General features: G+C 40.9%; 1 protein-coding gene and 1 long non-coding RNA gene across 2 annotated transcripts in view; one reads left to right on the forward strand and one right to left on the reverse strand.

Annotated features, from left to right (window-relative positions):
- The window catches only part of CETN3 (centrin 3), a 37180-nt gene extending 33213 nt beyond the window's left edge, over window positions 1–3967 (reverse strand). Inside the window, exons 1-2 of the mRNA XM_006775524.2 lie at window positions 3833–3967; window positions 1619–1751 (exon numbers count right to left, since the gene is read on the reverse strand). Coding sequence (XP_006775587.1) covers window positions 1619–1751; window positions 3833–3849 — 150 coding nt within the window. The 5' untranslated portion in view covers window positions 3850–3967. The remainder of the gene's footprint in view (window positions 1–1618; window positions 1752–3832) is intronic.
- Window positions 3917–4731, forward strand: LOC107184960. Its single transcript, XR_001515869.1, has 2 exons — window positions 3917–4094; window positions 4365–4731. It is a non-coding gene; the product is annotated as an uncharacterized LOC107184960 (long non-coding RNA).
- The last annotated feature ends 16916 nt before the right edge of the window (window positions 4732–21647 follow it).

Raw genomic sequence — 21647 nt, forward strand, 5'->3', positions numbered from 1 at the left:
TTACTTATACATTTTAAGTTGACTGGTAGTAGAGCGCGGGACACGTATTAATACATTTTTTATAGACTAGCGGTAGAATTCAGGTAACATATAAATACATAAACTAAAGTTATCATAATTTTACTGAATGTTGCCATTTGCGCAAAAAATTAGCAAAAATGGCCCGCGCCACTTGTTAGCGCGCGATAAAAACTACCTGCAAACAATGTGTTAATGGGGGGGAATGAGGACACATTTGTAATACCTTAACTAATAAAGAATTTTTTTTAAAAAAAGACACCAAAATAAAAAATAAGCTTAAGAACAGTGAACTGAGCAGCTTCCCTTATCTGAATGGGAAGTGTTCAGGTAGAAAAAGGAGTTAGCAAATGAGAAACATAGGTGGTAGTAAAAGTGTGGAGAACATTCAATAAAAATCAAAGGAATCTGAAGTTTATGCAGTATATAATAAGGAGCCACCAGAGGTTCATAAGCATTGAACAATATGGGGAAAGGATTTGAAAAAGATGAATGTACAGGGTAAACTAGAAATGAAAAAACCACTTAGAAAATTCCAGATATGAAATAAGATTCTCCAACCAAGATAATAACAATGGCAACAAATGAAAGAGACATTATAAAGGAAAAACAGATAAAAGCTAGGTAACTAAAACAAACAGCAACAAAAGATAAATGTGGAAAAGAAAGCCAAAGAGCTGCAAAAAAGCCATCTTTCTCATTGTGTTGAGTGTCAGACCCATACTATCCTAACACCAATCTCCCCTTGTATCATTAAAAATAACTAGAGGCATGATGCACAAAATTCGTGCATGGGGCGGGAGGTTCCCTCAGCTCAGCCTGCACCCTCTCCAATCAGGGACCTCTCGGGGGATGTCCGACTGCCGGTTTAAGCCCTAAATCGGCAGTCGGACATCCCTCTCACAATCTGGGACCGCTGGCTCCTAACTGCTCACCTGTCTGATCACCCCTGCCAGCCTGGTCGTGTGCGCCTCTCCCCTCCCCCCCCTGCCCACCGACCTGGTGACCTCCAACTGCCTCCCCCGGCCCCTGTTGGCTTGGTTGCCCCACGCAGCCTGCTGTTTGGTGATTACTGTTACTGTGACAGCATCCTGGACAACTTGCACATTCCTCTATTATTAGTATAGATTCCAGGCCTTAAAGTTGACATTTTCCCCCAGTAGTGTGTCAATATCACACATCAATTATGTTGTTTGCACCAGAGAAAATAAGTTGAGACTGTGTTTATGAACATACTCAAATTAAAAGACAAATAACATCCCCCCAATTAAAAAAAGGATGAGTGGTCAAAAAATATAGTAAGAACTGTTTAAATCCTGTAGTTTGAAAAATTTTAATTACGTAAATAAAAAATAAGCCCCTCCATAGGAATGTATTTTTACATTTAAAACACTATTCATTTTATGTGAAAAGGAGTTTCTAAAAAGATGTTAGTACTATTCAATTTTATTGTAGCACTTAACTGAAGTGTTTAAAATAGTTTCATATTTCTAAAACTAGTTTAGTTAAAATACTTACTTAGAAATGTATTTAGCCAACTGTCAAAAGTGCAAATCATTTTAACAGAAAAAATATACTATGTTTTAAAGTCTATTATTACCTTTAATTCATGATAATCTATTGCTTCATCTTTGTCCGTATCAAATAGTTCAAAAGCATCTTTAATTTCTTGTTTCTGTTCTTCAGAGAGCTCTCTTCTTTTTTTCCTCTTTGTTTTGTCTACAAGTTCACTTCTATAAAATGAAAACAGTCTATTTAGTCCACTTAATTCCTAATCTCCTATGCCTTGAGAGTCTAGATGATTAAAATAAGATTTCAAAAATGTAACCATAAATCTTAGCCAGTGAATAACTTTCTAAATTTCTTAAAAGGACACATTTTGAGGAAAAAAATTTCCTTAAATGAGTAAAAGCCCTACTTATTGCAGAGTTGAAGCTGCTATAAATTTGCACTTCCCAAAACTGAGAAATGTTACAGGTTATTAAAAAAAAAAAAAAAAGGCCAAAACTGGTTTGGCTTGGTGGATACGGCATCGGCCTGCGGACTGAAGGGTCCTGAGTTCGGTTCCAGTCAAGGGCATGTGCCTGGGTTGCGGGCACATCCCAGTGGGAGGTGTGCAGGAGGCAGCTGATCGATGTTTCTCTCTCATCGATGTTTCTAACTATCTCTCTCCCTTCCTCTCTGTAAAAAATCAATAAATGTATTTAAAAAAAAATGAGGACCTAGCTTTGAATTTATTCCCACTAATATTACTGTGGAAGAAGAACTGTGAATAAAAAACATTACTTCATGTCAGAAACCCCAACAAAAAACAAAGCATCCATACTTATTCACATCTACAAAACATTTTTTAAAAAGAAAATTAAATTTGTAATTGACTCTCACTATGTATCTGATTTACTTTTGACAGTGTTTTATAAATGATATCAAAATTACTACCAAAAAGACCTAGTTTTTTAATTAACTTACAAAGTACATTCGCATTGTAGATTAAAAATGTTTTCAGATTACATATTTCCAACAGGGTGGCACTTCATAATTTCTTTGGTCGGTATTAACAAATCAGCCAAAATACTGAGTCCAAACAGGTCACGATTACCAAACGCCTAAAAAGTATCTATTTGTGCCAATTCTATATAATGTGAAGTCAATGGTCTTATAAATCTCAACATTTAAATTTACATTTAATTTCTCACAAACTCTGGGGGAAAAAATTTCTTAAGGAAATTTATTTTAAAGGCTAGAAATGTTTTCCTTAAGAGATGTTGACCCAAATGTTCCAAATGGGACATCAACACTTGTATAAATGTTGGAACAGAATATTGTATAAAACCTTAAAATGTACAACCCAGTTGATTTTACTACAACAGGCTACCTATTTGCATTTGAAGTTTTGTCCTCTAAAAATCTACCCCCAAAAAAGACGGGGGCCGGAGGGGGGGGGCAGGCGGTAAGAGACGCTAGAAGGTGACCGGGTAAAGCTGCCACCCTGCCTTCACCAGAGGCTGCGCCGAAGCCTGTCCATCCCGCGGTCAGTCCTGTCCTTCCCTTCCCACGGCTCCCAATGGCCCGGTCCAGAACCGACCTAACGGACCCCATCCAAGGCACCACATTACCCGTGAGCAGAACACAGCACCTCTTCCAAAGTGGGGTGACTACATCGTTATTTTTAAAGTAACATATCTAGATGAGCCTGGGAGCGGGCAGCACCTCTTCCAAAGTGGGGTGACTACATCGTTATTTTTAAAGTAACATCCAGATGAGGCTGGGGGACAGGGCAACCGAGGATTAGAGGTCCAACTCAATGTGGGGTAAAGAAACTCAAGAAATTTAGGTGATGCGGGTCTCCAGGCATACGGTCCAGCAGGACCCCAAGTGCGCGGCAAGGGGGAGTTCTGTGTTATTTCCAAAATTTACAGTAGCTACGTCATGAGCAGCGCGGCTGCGGTAGGGGCCGGAAACCAGGAAGGAGGAACTGAATCCAGGGATGCTCCACGGCCCGATTTCCCGCGGAAACAACGCGGGAGAAACCTCGCGCGACTTGGCCGAGCTCCGTGCAAAGAATACGGCCCATCCTTTCGGCGGCTCCAAGCACCACGCGTGGACAGGTATGACTACCTCCGCACAAAGGCACGGGGCGCGGCACCTGCGGCCCCCGGGGTGAGGGGTCCGGCCCGGAGGGTGGGCCGAGGTTCCTTTTCCTCGACCCAAATGCATCCCTTCCTCGCCTCGGCCCCCAACGGCCTCCCTTCCACACCCGCCCTGGGGCCCGCTGCCGGGGTGTGGAGAGCATCGCCGCCGCCTCGTTACCGACCTCAGAGCTAAACTCATTTTCTCTCCGGACACAGACGTTCCTCTCAAGAACGACTTTAACCCCTACTCAAGGTAGCACGACTCCCACCAGCCGCTCAACAGACACCCACAATCTCAGCGGCCTCGAGGACCGCCCCCGAGACGGCCACTTCTGGGCTAAGATTGGTTGACATCGCGACTGTCCCGCCGCTGTGGCGGAAGCGTCTCCAGGCTGCTTCTCTCATTGGGCGTACTTCGCGTCGATCAAAGAAACCTCTCTGCCGGTACATTGGTCCGCAGTGTTTTCCCCGAATCCTTTGCGGAGCAGGAATCTGCGTCCTCGCGTGTCGATGGGGCGGGGGGCGGATCTCGCCTCGCGGAAGGAAGCTCGGGCCTGTGGGCGAGTGTGAGGAGGCCGGGCCCACGCGCAGGGCGAAGGGCAGGGCGGCTGAGGAAAGAGCCTGCGGAATTTACTTCCACCTTCCAGACCGGCCCAGTGACTGAGGCAGGTGCGGGGTTGTATGTATTTGGATAATCACTGGTTGCATTATTAGCCTATTAGTGAAGCTGGACCCAACCCGTCCTTCTCGCCTCTCCTCCTCGGAAGGGATTTGTTCGCTCTGGTCCTCTGTGTTCCAGTGCTGTCAGCTGCTTGTACGCATGATGTGCCGGGGGCCTCGCCCCCCATCCATCTTCCAGGCCTCCACTACCCAGCCAAGTTTGTGGTGCTCCCTTGGTATTTAATGTGTCTACTTGTTTACCTCTCCTACCAGACAATAAGGCTGGCGTCCTTAAAAGCAGAGGTAAAGATTGACAGATTTTACCGAATGAAAAAGACATTTCTGTGTGGCAAAGACTACATTAAGCGAAGTAAACAAGCACACAAATTAAAAGCATGGGATTGGAGATAATTATGTTAAATGATGAGAGGATCTTCTATTTGTGATGGATAACTGTCTCTTCACATACTTCCAAACACCACACAAATGACTTTCTGGTCCCAAGAGAGAAAATGTAACTTTACCAGTATATTCTGATGGTATAAATTAGCGTTGCTAGTTAGGGAATTACCAGAGATTATCTGTCTGCTGATGTAATTCAGTATGAAGTACACAACCTACATCATTTAACCAAGAATGTGTAACTTGAACTTAATTAAACAATAATACCTAATTTGCCTTTTATAGGAAATGTAGGAGATAAAGAAAACATTTAAAAAAAAAAAAAAAAGACACCACAAGGAAACAATCACACAAATGCAGAAAGTAACACATTCTATAGGAGATAATTGTCCATTCTCTACGATAAGTCAGTGCATGAATAAAGAGACTGGACCAGATTAAAAAGGACTTAAAAGATGGTACAGCCAGATAGATGCCTATGACTTAGGAGATAAAGAAACCACTTAAAAACAAAAACAAAAAAAAAAACAAAAACAAAAACACCACAAGGCCCCCATGTCCATTCCTGGGCCTAGACCTCAAACCCAGAATCCAATCATCTATTGAGGTCCCAGACCTGCTTCCAAGGCCCAGAAATCCCTGTGAGGTCCAGACCTCCATCCCAGGACGCAGACCAACATCCGGGTCCCAGAATTTCATGACAAGGCCCAGATATCCACTCTGGAGCCCAAGCCTCAAACCCAGAATCCAGTCCTCTATGGGGGCCTAGCCCTCCATCCATTGCCCAGACCTCCATTCCATGACCAAGAGATCCAGCCTATGACCCAGATGTCCAGCCTGCGACCCAGACCTCCAAGCAGAACCCAGATGTCCATGTCACGACCCAACACACCATCCGGGACTCAGCCTTCCATCCCTGGCCCAGATCTCCATCCAGAGCTTAGACCAGCCGTGGGCAAACTACAGCCCGCGGGCCGGATCCGGCCCATTTGAAATGAATAAAACTATTGAAAAAAAACACGGTACCCTTTTATGTAATGATGTTTACTTTGAATTTATATTAGTTCACACAAACACTCCATCCATGCTTTTGTTCCGGCCCTCCGGTCCAGTTTAAGAACCCATTGTGGCCCTCGAGTCAAAAAGGTTGCCCACCTCTGGCTTAGACCTTCATGCCAGGGGCCAAAACTCGGTCCAGGGACCCCAACCGCAAACCCAAAATCCAGTCCTGTATCGTATGCCCAGATCTACATCCAGGGCCCGTACCTCCTTCATAGGCTCAAGCCTACATCTGGGTCTGAGACTTTCAGGCCAAGCCGAGAAGTCCATCCTGGAGTTCAAACCACCAACTCAGAATCCAGTCCTGTATCAGAGGCCCAGACCTCCATCCGAGGTTCTGACCAACATCCAGGTTCCAGACATTCATGCCAAGGCCCATTTGTCCATTCTGGGGCCAAGAATTCAAACGGAGAATCCAGTCCTGTATCAGGGGCCTAGACCTCCATCCATGGTCCAGACCCATTCAATGACACAGAGGCCCAGCATACGAACCAGACCTCCACCTGGGGCCCAGATGTCCAACCCACAACCGAGCCCTCTCTCTGAGACACAACCTTCCATTCAAGGCACAGACATGCATGCCAGGACCCAGATCTCCATTAGGGGCCTAGACCTTCATGCCAGGGCCCAGAACTTGATCCAGGGACCCTATCCTCAAATCCAGAATCCAATCCTGTATCGGGTGCCCAGACTTCCATCCAGGGCTCTGACCTACATCCGGGTCCCAGACATTCATGCCAAAACCCAGATGTCCATTCAGGGGGCCCAGGCCTCTAACCCACAAACCAGTCCTATACCAGGGGCCCAGACCTCCATCCGGGGTTCTGACATCCGGGTCCCAGACATTCATGCCAAGGCCCAGATGTCCATTCTGGATCCCAGATTTCAAACCCATAATCCAGTCCTATATCGGGTGCCTAAACTTCCATCCGGGACCCATTCCTCCATCAGTGGCTCAGGCCAACAACCAGGTACCAGACCTTGAGGCTGGTCCAGAAGTCCATACCAGGGTTCAGCCCTCAAACCCAAAATCCAGTCCTGTATCAGGGGTCCCACACCTCCATCCGGGGCCCATACCTCCATCAGGTGTTCAGACCTACATCCTGGTCCCAGACATTAATGCCAAAGGCCCAGATTTCCATTCCAGGGCCAAAATATCGAACACAGAATCCACTTCTGTATCATGGGCCAGCCCTCCATCCATGACCCAGACTTTCATTCCATGACCCAGAGGTCCAGCCTATGACCCTGATGTTCAGTCTATGACCCAGACTCCACCCAGGGTCAGATGTCCATCCCGCGACCCAACCCTCCCTCCGGGACACAGCCTTCCATCGCCGGCCCAGACCTCCATCCCAGGGCCCAGAACTCCACCCAGGACCTAGACCTTCAGCCAGTGCCCAAAACTCGATATGGGTACCCTATCCTCAAACCCAGAATCCAGTCCTGTATCAGGTGCCCCTCAGGCCTACATCCGGGTCCCAGACATTCAGACCATGCCAAGAAGAACATCCCGAGGCTCAGACATGGAACCCAGAATCCAGTCCTGTATCAGGGGCCTGGACCTCCATCCAGGGCTCTGATCAACTTGCGGGTCCCAGACATTCAGACCAGGCCAAGAAGTCCATCCTGCAGCTCAGACCTTGAAGCCAAAATCCAGTCCTGTATCAAGTACCCAGTCCTCTATCCAGGGGCCATACCTCCATCCTGGGCTCTGACCAACTTCTGGGCCCCAGACTTTAACCAAGTCGCCAGAAGTCCATCCTGCAGATCACATTTCGAACACAGAATCCAGAACTGCATCGGTTGCCCAGACCTCTATTCGGAGCCCATTCCTCCATCCAGGGCTCGGACCTACATCCGGATCTCAGACTTTCAGACCAGGCCAAGAACTACATCCCAGGGCTGAGACCTTGAAACCAGAATCCAGTCCTGTATCAGGGGTTGGGGACATCCATCGGGAACTCTCACAAACATCCGGGTCTCAAACATTCATGCCAAAGACCAGATGTCCATTCAGGGGCCCACACCTCAAACCCAGAATCCAGTCCTGTATCAGGAGCCCAGACCTCCATTCGGGATCCAATCCTCCATCCAGGGCTTAACCTACAACCGGGTCCCAGACTTTCTGCCCGGGCCAAGAAGTACATCCGGAGGCTCAGACATGGAACCCAGAATCCAGTCCTGTGTCAGGAGCCCGGACCTGCATCGGGTTCTGACCAACTACAGAGTCCCAGACTTTCAGCAAGGCGCCAGAAGTCCATCCTGCAGCTCACACCTCGAACCCAGAATCCAGTCCTGTGTCAGGAGCCCGGACCTGCATCGGGTTCTGACCAACTACAGAGTCCCAGACTTCCAGCAAGGCGCCAGAAGTCCATCCTGCAGCTCACACCTCGAACCCAGAATCCAGTCCTTTAACGGGTGCCCAGACCTCTGTCTGGGACCCACACCTCCATCAGGTGCTCAGGCCTACATCCGGGTCCCAGAAATTCAGACCGCGCCAAGAAGTACATCCTGAGGCTCAGACATGGAACCCAGAATCCAGTCCTGTATCAGGGGCCCAGACATCCATCCGGGGTTCTGACCAATATCCATGTCCCAGACATTCATGCCAAGGACTAGATATCCATTCCGGGGTCCAGACCGTGGACCCATAATTCAGCCCTTTATCAGGTGCCCAGACCTCCAACAGGGACCCATTCCCCCATCAGTTGTTCACACCTACATCCGGGTCCCAGACCTTCAGCCTTGCGCCAGAAGTCCATCCTGGAGCACAGACCTCAAACCCAAAATCTGGGACTGTATCAGTGGCCAGGACCTCCATCCAGGGTTCTGACAAACTTCAAAGTCCCAGACTTTCAGCAAGTCACCAGAAGTCATTCCCGCAGCTCAGACCTCGAAGCCAGAATCCAGTCCTGTATCATGTACCCAGACCTCTATCCCGGGTCCATACCTCCAACCGGGGCTCTGACCTACATCCGGGTCCCAGACCTTCAGGCTGGGCAAAGAAGTACATCCCAGGGCTGAGACCTTGGGCAAACAGAAGGCAGGAGAGTATTCAAACTGCAATCCAGTTCTGATACCTAGGAAGGGAGAGCAGGAAGGAAAGAGGACTGGGTAGGAAAAGCTCAGAGTGGAATGCATGCAATTGAGAGAAAATCTTAGACCAAGGAGGATCCCCAGAATAAAAATTGCCCTGTTGAGGAGTCCTATCCTGGGCAGGAATAGCCAAGCTCTAGCGTCTAAACTCTAAACTGTACTTGGTCACTGGCTGGGTGCAACCCAAGGTAAGTGTGACCTTAGCGTGAGCGGGTTTGAAGGTGTGGCTGCTGGAAGGTGTTAGCTATACTCCTCACAGTTGTTGCTCTTAAAGCAGCGGTTCTCAACCTGTGGGTCGCGACCCCTTTGGCGGTCAAACGACCCTTTCACAGGAGTCGCCTAAGATCATCCTGCATATCAGATATTTACATTACGATTCATAACAATAGCAACATTACAGTTATGAAGTAGCAACAAAAATAATTTTATGGTTGGGTCATAAAATTTTATTTCAAGTATAATGGAAATCCATGAGCAGGTTTTAAGCTGTGAATTATTATGATCTGATTTAGGTTTTAGAGCCAAACTTCCTGAAACAATCTATATTTACAGCATCCCTTTCCGAATATCTTATTTTCTCCCAACCCACAGCAAATCTGACTTACATCCTTACCCCTCTACTGGAAGTGCTTTTATTAAGTCACCAAAGACTTCTTAATTGCTATGTTCAATTGTATCTTGGCAGTTACCATCCTACTTGTCTCCTGGGTCACCTCTGCATGTTGACTATTCATTTCTTAAAACTGCTCATGGCTGCTTTTTACTACTCCTTCCTAGTTTCCTATGCTGGCTTTTCTTCCTCCACTCCCTAAATGTGTGTTTGTTTATTTATTTGTTTGTTAGTTTTTAATTATGTCCTTAATACTTTCATACTATCCCTAGGCCTTTTCATCTTCAAACTTCTAAATTTTTCTCCTCTACTTTCAGTGTTCAAACCTAGATTTCCATCTTAATAGAAACTAATATACCAAAATAAAATTGTTATCTTCTCCTGAAAGACTCCTTATGCATAGAGATATCTTAGATAATGGCATCACCAATTATATAACTTCTTGGAATAACATTTAACTCCTCAGTACTGTCAATGTATAGTTTTCAAATTTAAAGATATGACTATTATAAAAATATAGAATAAATGTGTTTCAAAGATCTATATAACTCTTTAGTGAGGAAACCAGCAAGATGATAAAGCTGGTTCATAGAAAAATTAGAGAAACTGAGAATCCATAGCCAGTCACAAAAGGCAAGCTAAAGTAAATTTTCTAAGTTACAATGTCCTATAGATGAATGTCCTATAGGTCAAAATAAACTATAGCCTTTGGAGTTAAATTCTCCACCAGACATTGCATCTATACGGCCAAAATCTACAAGTTAATATTTTATACAGTCTTAGCCCTAATCAATAACAAATCAAACAAATGTAAGCCTGCTAGTGAATTAAATAAGCATTGGGTAGATCTATTAAGCTGTGTTCCATAATGACATACAGCTACCCTTTGGTGTTATTTCCAATTTTGGCATATTTTTTCTTATACTTTTCCTTGATCCCACATCACCATCAAGTGGTGATAGAGCTATATTCTAAAGACAAATCTGCCTGACTCCAATGCCTATGTTTTTCCCCATGAAAAATGTGTTTGGCAAACTCAAGTAGTGCACAAAAGATGAGTAGGAATAAGTATTGAGATAAGGCTTCTGGTTTTTAAAATTAGTAAGTAACAATAATGAAAAGAATATGGCTTTGGAAAATCAATAGAGTAGACCTAATCATAAAGTCAATTAATTCACTAATATAATTCAATAGGAAATAGAGAGTTTTTCCTATATTTACTGCTTCATAATTGCCTTCATTTCAAAATTTTTATGTCAAAGAGGCATATTTTGAGGTAGCATATTCTGCTACCATTCAGGTGGTAATATCTCCTTAGGGACCTGAGATTCCACACCTCCTATGGAAAACAGCTACAGAAGGATCAGAGTTGGTTCCAAAGCATGGGGTCCAGAACTAAGGGCAATATATAGCTAGTCACACTTAGGCCTAGCATTATCCACACTTCCAGGTTGCAGCAGTGAACACAGTAGACTCTAATACTATTGACTAGAAAGAGCAAAGGACTGAAGACCAAAATATGCTGAAGAATATCATGAAAATGAAGTCAAAGCTATAAATCCATACTAAAAGGCTGCTTTCCACTTAAAAAGTAAGCCATCTAGCCTTCTGAGTTACTTTGATGGATTGAAAATTTCCCTGTGAAGCATTTCATGACACTGAAAAATTATTGATTAACCTCAGATCTCCTCCTCAAATCAGAATGTTTAGAAGCCAGCAGTGGTATGATAGCCAGCTTTTGTGAGTTTCGGCTAAAAAAGAAGAAATTCCTTTTTATAACCTTTTTGTTTGTCTTTATATTTTTTTAAACCAAACCAGTTTTATTAAGATATTCATGTTTGTAGATTCATAGCATGTCTTTAAACCCAAATGGAGTTCCTAGCAGAACAGTCAGAAACAAAGGATTTTGCTTTTTTTTTTTTTAATGAATTCTCATCAGTAATGAGGCACTAAACATGCTACTGAATACATTATAAAGAAGATTAATAGGGTATTTTTAGCTACCACCTACATACTATAGGCAGACAACATCAAGAGCATGAGGGAAATAATGGTTCTTTTAGTTTAATAAATCATAATGTTCCTGAACAATTATTCTTTTTCCTTCCAAAATTGGGGCATCTAATTATATGAAGTGATTGCTGTAGCAACAGCTTTAATATGAAGAAAGAGAGAGAGCAAGAGCGAGAGAGAAGAAGGAGGAGGAGGAGGAGGAGGAAGAGGAAGGAGAGGGAAGGGGAATTAGGCTATTAAACAAAAATCATAATAATTTTTAAAGTATTTTGACTAAACAGTAAAATGTGGGAATTGGTAACTAGAAGAAAAAGGAAACACTAAAAAATTATATTTTGGACTTATACCAGTTAATATCTGAATATTAAAGGAAAGGAAAACTTTATGAATATAAATTTTTAAAAAGCAAGGAACCAGGCCAGTGTGACTCAGTGGTTGAGCATCGACCCATGAACCAAGAGGTCATTGGTTCGATTCCAGTCAGGTGAAACTCCTTTATTCAAAAGGCTAATTCAGGACTCAATAGAATCACAGAAATGTTAAAAGTAGAAATAAACTTATGTCTCATCTATACCTGAAACCCTTCTTTTAATAGATGATAACCAAGATTTTGAGAAGTTAGGTGATTTGCTTAATGTCACACAACTAATTTGTGAAGAAATTGAGGTTAGATCTTCTTTCTAATGTTATTCCTTTATATTTCTCTTCAATGTGGGTTATTTACATTATAGACAAAAAAGAGAAAATATGAACCGCTGTTGGGTTCTTGATGTATTATTTTTAATGACCAGGAACTAAACTATGAAAGCGCTAGGGGAATCTGACAAGCAGAGCAAAGAGTGAAGAGTAGTAGATGTAGCATACCACTTTCTGCCATTATCTCATTACATTTGACCACATTCAGAAGTGACCAGTTCAGCTTCTAAACTCTACATAACTGCCATCTCAGTAGGGGAAGAAACTGTATGATGACATTTCAACCCTCTAAAGTGGATATAAATAAAGAGAGAAAACATGTCTGGCATGCAAGTCTCAGGCTCTGCCTTTGTTATAATGAGTGAATCTGAAAATACTAGTCAGTCTCGATGTTGCCTAAGAGAGACTGACAGACTGCCTCTGGCTTTTATTCCACAGTAATGCCTGGTTTTCGTCTTGGAATTTGAGACTGGCAATATAGCATTGTGTTAAGATCACAAGCTTTGGATTTGAATCCAGGCTCTAGCACTTGCCAGCTAAGTGATATGGACAATTTATTTAACCTCCACAAGCATCAGTTTGCACATATATAAAATGGTGACAGGAATAGTTCCTACCATCTTCATTGGGTTGTTGTGAGAATTGAGTACCTTAGTCTGGATTTCCCACTCTAAGACATAGATTTGGGTCAAACAATTTATTTGGGAATAGAGCCCAGGAAACGTGGTGAGGGTGTACTGAAGTGAGACAGGGAAGGGGATGCTGCTGGGGTTCCTCCATGAAAGGTTAGGAAGCTAGGAAGGGTAGTTTTCCCCTATCTCCATTCCTCATTGGTTGGGGTTGCTCCAGGGGGATTGACTCTCAGATACTCTGGCTTACCTTGGGCACAGGTCAAGCACACTCCAGGATCAAAGAAAGCCCTTACCCAGAAAGGTTCAGACTTGAAATAGGAAGCTTTGGGTTTTCCCAGGAATTAACACCAAGGCTACAGGTGATCTCTGAAGGGAGCTGAGCAGTTAAGGGCAGGGCATTGACAGCATCTTCCACAGTTTATCATAGTAACATCTGGAACATAGTTAACACTAACAAACCATATAGCTAATTAAAGCACTGAGAAGGCAAAGTTAAAGCCTTCCCAATTAAAAAGAGGAAATGCTATTACCAAGAAAATCAGATTAATGCACTCAAATCAGAAACCTGGAAGTCATCCTTCACATCTTCTTCTTCCCATCCCACCAATTTTATCACCCTTTTCCATGTCCCATCAACTTAATCACATTAACACTTCTCCCTTCTCTCTTCTCAACTCTTTAAAGCAGAAATTTCATTTTTTTTTGCTTGAATTATTATAACCTCCTAACGGGTCTTCCTGCCATTCTCACTTTCTTGTCACACCCCGACTGCCATTCATCCCATTCATTAAATACTGTCAGAATGCTTTTTCTAAAACCCAGCTCTGATAGAAAATCCTCTACTTCACAACTTCAGATACTTCAGTGGTTCACCATTTATTTCTGGGTGGAATTAAAACTCTTTGGCTTAGGATACAAGGATTTAGTCCTGCTTATTTCTCCAGTTTCTCCTTGTGCCTCACTCTCAACTCCTAAATTTCAGTATAAGAAATCTTCTTTGGCACTTCATATAGGCCACGCTTTTTCATCATTCAATGCCATTTTCCATGGTTTTTTTCCCCATATTTTTTTCATTTAGAAAACTACTGGGTTTTATTCAAGAATTCAATTTGGTATCTTCTTTTATGAAAAACTATTCCTGATATTTAACCTTCCCTCCTGGTATGGATCAGTGATCAAATGGCATTCTGTATATCTCTTAAAGCTTAGCACTTTTGTTATATATGTCTGTTACTTCCAGTCTTACTAATTAGATGAGTATTCTTCATAATCAGATACTGAGTGTCTGAATTCTTAACAAGTACCCAAGGTGATTTTTATTCCCACTGAAGAAGCATTTTATATTATAAGTGCTTCCTAAGGAGAAAACCTTTTTCTTTCTGTAATTCTAGTACCTAACATAGCACCTAGCATGTAGTTGATACTCAATAAGTAATTCTTGAATTAATAAAAACATCTGTTTGAGTTTTCAGTATTTTCACTCCTTCCCCTATCAGGTTGCCACTTGTATCAATAAGACTCATTAAAGAATTATTTTTAGTCCAGCCAATGTGGCTCAGTGATTGAGCATAGACCTTTGAGCCAGGAGATCACGGTTCAATTACCGGTCAGGGAACATGCCCAGGTTGCAGGCTTGTTCCTCAGGGGGCAGCTGATCAATGATTATCTCTCATCATTGATGTTTCTCTCTCTCTCTCTCTCTCTCTCTCCTTCTCTGAAATCAATAAAAACATATATTTTAAAAAAGGATTTTCATCCAGTGATCCCACTTCTAGGAATATATCCTAAAAAGCCCAAAACACCAATCAGAAAGAATGTATGCACCCCTATGTTCATAGCAGCGCAATTTACAATAGCTAAGATCTGGAAATAGCCCAAGTGCCCATCAGTAGGTGAGTGGATATATAAAGCTGTGGTACATTTATACCAGAAACTACTATGCAACAGTAAAAATAGTAGGATCTCTTACCCTTTGAGACAGCCTGGAGGGCCCTAGAGCAAGCATGTCAAACTCACAGCCTGCGGGCCCCATGCAGCCCACAATGAATATCTTTGCGGCCCAGCCTATATAATAGTATGTAAGAAACGTTTTAATAAAAATTTCGTAAATTAATTTTTACAATATCCTGTTATACATAATTATTAATAACGAACTACAACATTCGTTAATGACTGATTACTGTAATTGTGTTGCATTCATTTCCCTTACATGCCTTATGCACAGGCACACCACTTTTCTCCACTAATACCAGCAGCAAATATTTTAGCAGCATTGCCATGTCATCAGTTTTGTACTGACTTGTTTGGTGTGTGCAACAGAAAATATTAGTATTTCATTTTTGGAGAACAAGAAAAACAGTCAGAGAAAGATAAGTATCACATGATCTCACTCATATGTGGAATCTAATGAACAAAATTAACTGATAAACCAAGTAGATCCAGAGACATAGAAGCATGGAACAGACTATTGAATCTCAGAGGGAAGTCAGGGGAGGGTAGATGGGTGGGAAGAGCTCAACCAAAGAACTTGTATGCCTATATATATAACTCATGGACACAGACAATAGGAAGTCTGTGGTGAAGGCTTGCGGGGAGGTGGGAAAGCTAGACAGGGTCATGGTGGGGGGGGGGACACATATGTAAAACTTCCATCAGTAAATATTTAATTTCAAAAAATAAAGAATTATTCCCTGTACAAATGGTATTGTAAATTCCGAATCTCATTGGTGATTTGTCACTCTTCCAGCTACATGGCTATTAATTTTGACCTGTTGTTCCACTTTTTCACCATTGATCATCATTAAAACTTTTCTATGAAGAGTATTTAGTCTCATTAGTTTTGTTAATAAAGTCTAGAATGGTTCTCAAACACATAAATCAGAGAGACCTGGAAAGATTATTAAAATGGAGATGGCTGAGCCTCAATCTTATAGATTCTAATTCAGTATTTGAGAGAGGGCTCTGTACTCAGTCTTGAAGTAATTATTCCTTATAATAAATAGATCTATATATTATATAAATAGACTAAAGATTGACATTTCTACACATTGATAGACATTTATGTTTTACTTCCTCTAGACAGATACCTGTTCCAAGAGGTTATCAACACACTTTACAAATAGCTCTTGACGGTTAGCATTACTATTTTATTTTTCCTTGATTGACTTGCCTACTAACTTAAAGTATCTATAGAAAATCCATTGTCTAATTTTTTTCCTTTACTCTTAGTAGATGTAGAGGTAGATTGTAAACTTATCAATCTACTAGGATTCTTTGCTTTTATTAAATTATTTCATTACAGCAAAATTGGGAATGTAGTAAAAGAATTTGGTTATGGTCATCCAATTTTGGCTTATGTGTACTCACATGGCTTCCTTCCTGTATGCAGCTTTCTTACTAGATGATAAGATAAAACCTTACACCATCTCCAAACTTTGAATTTGTGCTTTTTTCCCACAACTATAGCAGGATCTGTAGTTACCTAAAGCATGACAACAGTTGGGGATGTGGGGACAGATGTAGGTGAGGATGAGTATATACAGCAATACTTTTTTTTCTTACCTCTAGAACACTATGCAGAGGTAGCATGGCAATTTGTGCCCCAAACCTTTTTCAGTGTAGAAGGTTTCATTGTTTTACATGGGGCTCATAAATTGAGCCTGTTGGTCCCTCCGTCTAGGTTCTGCATCTCACATCTAAACTTTTATATCTACCTTACAAGATGGCATGAAAAGACATTTTAAAATCTTGTTTGGCCCAGGCTGGATGGATTCCATCATGGCATCCTTTTCTGACCAAGGATGAAAAAGAAACTCCAGTCTGTTAAATTCGTTATAAGCAGTATGGTCCCCAACGTGTAAAACTTGCTTTAAAAGCAAAATCAGAAACTAGGCAGGGGGGTGGGGAGTAGTTTCCTTTAGGTGATACTTGGGTTCATGATGATTTGAAAATCCAAGGGGAACCTGGAAAAATCCCTATAATGGCCAGATGGAGTAAGAATATTTGGGGGAGCTATGGTATCTCATATTGTTATTAGAAATGAAACAGTTCTGAAGTAAAAGAGAGTGATTCTTTTTTACATAGGACTACAAAAATGTATACCAATGCAGAAAAAATGATAATGTTCGGGTTTTCTGTTTATCTGTAAATAAAATTAGGCTGTATTTATAAATATAATTTTTTTTATTGTTCCTCTTCATGGAAATCTTTAGTAAAAGGCGAAAGGTTTATACGATCTGAAGAGAAACAAGAGTATATTATAATTTTTATAAGTTTAAATGTCAAAGTTTTTTTGTGTTGGAGAGTCTTAAAAATTTTGTTTATTTTATAATCAAAACTATATTTTACATAGTTCCTTTTTAAACTTTAATATGAAGCATTAATTTTATTTTGTTATTTGGTTTATGTAGTTTTTACCTCTGACAATCTCTTCAGTGAAACATTGTCTTTTTAATATATATTATTATTGATTTCAGAGAGGAAGGGAGAGGGAGAGAGAGAGAAACATCAATGATAAGAGAAAAATCATTGATCAGCTGTCTCCTGCATGCCCCTTTCTGGGGATCGAGCCTGAAACCCTGGGCATGTGCCCTGACTGAGAATGACCTCTTGGTTCATAGGTTGATACTCAACCACTGAGTAACACCGAAAGGGCAAACATTTTCTTTTATTAATATTTTCTTCAATTATAAAACTATCTTTGCCTGCTCTAAATTATATCCTACATATTTAATAGTTATGGAATATAACCTGAAAAGACAGAGGAGAGTGGCAAAATCTGAAACCTTAATTGAATATTAATAATTTCTTTCTAAAAACAAATGTCTTTTTAGGACCACGTAAAGAAAATATTAATATGAAACTTCATGAGAAAAAAATTTTTTTTACTGAGTTTCTTCAATGAAACCACTAGATGGCAATATCTTTGTATATTTGTGAATACACTAGACAAATGGCTCTTGAAGAAAACACCATATCTTTTTAAACTCTCATCTCAGTTTCCAAATGGCTATTCCTCAATTCTAAAGAAATGAAACACAAGTTAAAGCGTGCTCTATTATTGTGTTTGGGTTGCAGTAAATTAAAGTCCTTCTTTGACAGCCAGAGAAGTCACAGGGTCACTGAGATGGAAAATGGCTTCACGTTGGAGCACACAGATGTCCAAGATTTAGGCCTGAAAATAGACTTTACAGAAAGACGTAGTTGAAACAGTGCTCAAGAATCAGTCTTCATTTCTTTCCTCTGATTTTTTTCTTGCTCACCTAATTTTTTTTAAATATCTCTAAAATTTATTTTTCCCTTTTGTGGATTAAAAACAAAGCAAATAAATAACAACAACAACGACAACAGCCAAGGAGTAATAGAAAGATTTTAAGGGCAGACTGAACCTTGTGGAGAAGATTCCTTTACAGTCAGAATATACCCAAAATATTCTCTCTATCTCACTAATTTTTCTGTAATTTGGGTTTAAATATTTAGTAACCTATCTGAGTTTTTTAATTGGAACTAAACACCAGACATTTAACTGCTAAAGTATAATGTTCTAAAAGAAAAACAAATATTTTTTACTCTCACATAGGTATAAAATGAACACACATGAAAGATTTTCAACTCACCCTGCTAGTTTGATTGCCAGCCAGGGCACATGCCTGGGTTTTGGGCTTAATCCCCAGTAGGGGATGTGCAGAAGGCAGCCAATCAATGATTCTCTCTCATCATTGATGTTTCTATCTCTTTCTCTCTCTCTCCTTTCCTCTCTCTGAAGTCAATTAAAAAGAAAACATTTTTAAAAGAAAGATTTTCAACTCATTAATAATTGAGGGAGTTAGTTTAAAGGAAAATTTCAGAAACATACACACATAACAAGGAATTCTGAAAAGAATGTGCTGATAGATATAAAAGTGGTTAATCTAAGTATGAATTTAAATGTTTGTGGTGATCTTTTCTAGAAGGCAGAAATCAATTTTATATCTATGAGACAAAAATAATTTGCATTGTTATGTATAAGAATTATTTGCATTACTACTACTTTTGTATGAACTAATTTCTATGGTATTGAGATGTAAAAGAGCCTGCTCAATAGAGAGTTGATCATAGATACACAACCTGCCCTGGCCAGGTGGCTCCGTGGATTAGAGTGTTGTCACAAACCAAAAAAGGTTCAATACCTGGTCTGGGCCCATATGGGAGTCAAATAAGTAATGTTTCTCTCTCACATCTCTCTCTCTCTCTCTCTATCTCTCTCTCTCTCTCTCTCTCTCTCTTTCTCTCTCTCTCTCCCTCTCTCCCTCCGCCCCCCTCCGTTCATCTCTCTCTAAAAATCAATGAAAACATATTCTCTGGTGAGGATTTTAGAAAAAAGAAAGATACACAACCTTATATAATCAAATAATCTCCAGAAAGTCTGCTAAACTCAGTAATCTCTTTTGCCCATTTCCATGTAGTAGGCAATTTTCTCCAACATTACTATTTTTAAAAATAATTATGTTGGCGGGATAAGCAATATAATTGCAGAAAGAGCCTTATTCTATGTGCTGCAATATTAGGACAAACCACAAGGAGGCATTTTTTGCACTAGATTCTCTACACAGATGGTAACCAGGACCAATGATTAAGTCAAGGTCACTGTTACTAAGTTTTGGAATAAATTGATCTGACAATGAATTTTCTTAACTCTAGAAGTAGATGCCAGAGGAGGTGAGCAAGGAATTTTTCCTAAATTAAAAGAGAATAGGTATTACTTGTTGGCTCACTATTTTGAGTGTGATATATTGCCACAAAATATTCTCAAATCTGGAGATGTGCCCCAATTTCTCCAGATAATTAAATTTGGAAAAAAATAAGAGAGCACAGTACATCTCATGAACTAAGAAAGAATCAAGGTTTGAGAAAACAAATGCTTACAAGGGCAAGGCAGATATGTAGAATAAAGTAGGCTGGGTATAATACAGCACACAGTAGGAGAACTGTGACAAATTTGGAAGCTCATGTCCCATCTAAAGAGAAAGACTACTGTTTAGGTCCAACTAAATGAAAATAGAGACCAATATTCTAGGATTTTTTTTCAAGAGAAGAAAACCAAATTGTTCTATGGATTCTCCTATTTTTTTTTTTTCTGGATGCTGGCCACTTAACAACAATAACAATAAAAATTAAACATGCTGTGTCTTCCCTTCCTCCCCCCAAAAAATTTGCTAAGAGAAATTTCTAGACTCTCTCTCCCATTTGAAGCCTGTTGAAGGGGCAAGTTCTGAGAAGAGTGTGATTGTAGAAGCAGTGACAAGAATTGAACAGTAGAGATGAACAGATAAATGATAAGAATTTGTAGACTACATACCTATGAGCCCATTGGGAGTCACCAGAAATGGATGCTTTGGGAGGAAGGTGAACTTTCCATAACAGAAAAAACTGTGAGCATCAAAGACCAGTTTTATCATTTATTGTTCTCTTCATCCCCCACCTTAATGTGTCCAGTGCTGAGTATACTGAAGGAAATCAATGAATATTTGCTCATTGAGTTGTCATTCAGATAACAAGTCAAGTGGAAGGATCAATATAATAACTTCAATTTTATAACTCTGTGTGCGTGTGTGTGTGGTCTTAATTTCTTTAAATTAGTGGGGAAGGAATGATATAAATTAATTAACAATAAGATTCCAGAATGAAACTGGGAATATATTATCACCACAGACTGCTTTATTCCTTTAAAGATTTCACAAATCTATAGATATATGTTTGGGGGGGGGGGGTTTATTGATTTCAGAGAGGAAGAGAGAAGGGAGCGAGAAATAGAAACATCAATGATGAGAGAGAATCATTGATCAGCTGCCTCCTGCATGCCCCACACTAGAGATTGAGCCCACAACCCAGGCATGTGCCCTGGACCAGATTCAAACCCAGGACCCCTCAGTCTGCAGTCCGACGCTCTATCCACTGAGCCAAACCAGCTAGGACTGTTTATTGTCTTTTTATTTGTTTTGTTTTGTTTTTGTTTGTTGTCTTTTTTCACCTACCATAACATATCTTTGGAATGTCTGGGTAACCTTTTTTTGCCCAGACCCCTCAGGGCACAACCACTGCATCAGAGCAGAGTCCATAGAACCCTTCCTAGTTACCTTGTTTTCCCATATACTCTCTCTATATGCTGTAAAATTCTTAACTGTTACCCACAAACATAAAAGATGTCTATTCCTTTTACTTTTTATCCAATCTCAGAGATTTCCCCGCATTGCTTTCTCCCATCTTCCTAATCTGTCACCAGTGGATTCATATAAGCCCCTTACATCTTCTCCTTTGATACTGGTGTATAAAATAAGTGGTAAAGCTTCCATTACCTGGAGCATTTTCTCAATCCATTGAGATTTTGTTTCCTGGCAATTCCCATGTTTGGCTCAAAAAAACTAATAAAAATTCTCTACAGGTTTGAACATTTCTTTCATTGACATATGGTAAGAGTATGTTTAATTTTTTAAGAACCTGCCAACTGTCTTCTAAAGTGGCTGTACCATTTTGTATTACCAGCACTAGCTAAGATTTCTTTTTTAAAAAGATATATATTTCTTTATTGATTTCAGAAAGAAAGGGAGAAGGGGAGAGAGAGAGAGAGAGAGAGACAGAGAGAGATAGAGAGAGAGAGAGAGAGACAGAGAGAGACAGAGAGAGAGACAGAGAGAGAGAGAGAGAGAGAGAGAGAGAGAGAGAGAGAGAGAGAGAGGAGTCTCAATTGTTTGCCTCCTGCATGTGCCCCAATGGGGTCGTGAGCCTGCAACCCAGATACATGCCCTTGATGGAGAATCGAACCTGAGACCCTCCAGTGTGCAGGCCAGT

The sequence above is a fragment of the Myotis davidii genome, unplaced genomic scaffold (assembly GCF_000327345.1).
Source record: "Myotis davidii unplaced genomic scaffold, ASM32734v1 scaffold44, whole genome shotgun sequence".
Taxonomy (NCBI): Eukaryota; Metazoa; Chordata; class Mammalia; order Chiroptera; family Vespertilionidae; genus Myotis; species Myotis davidii.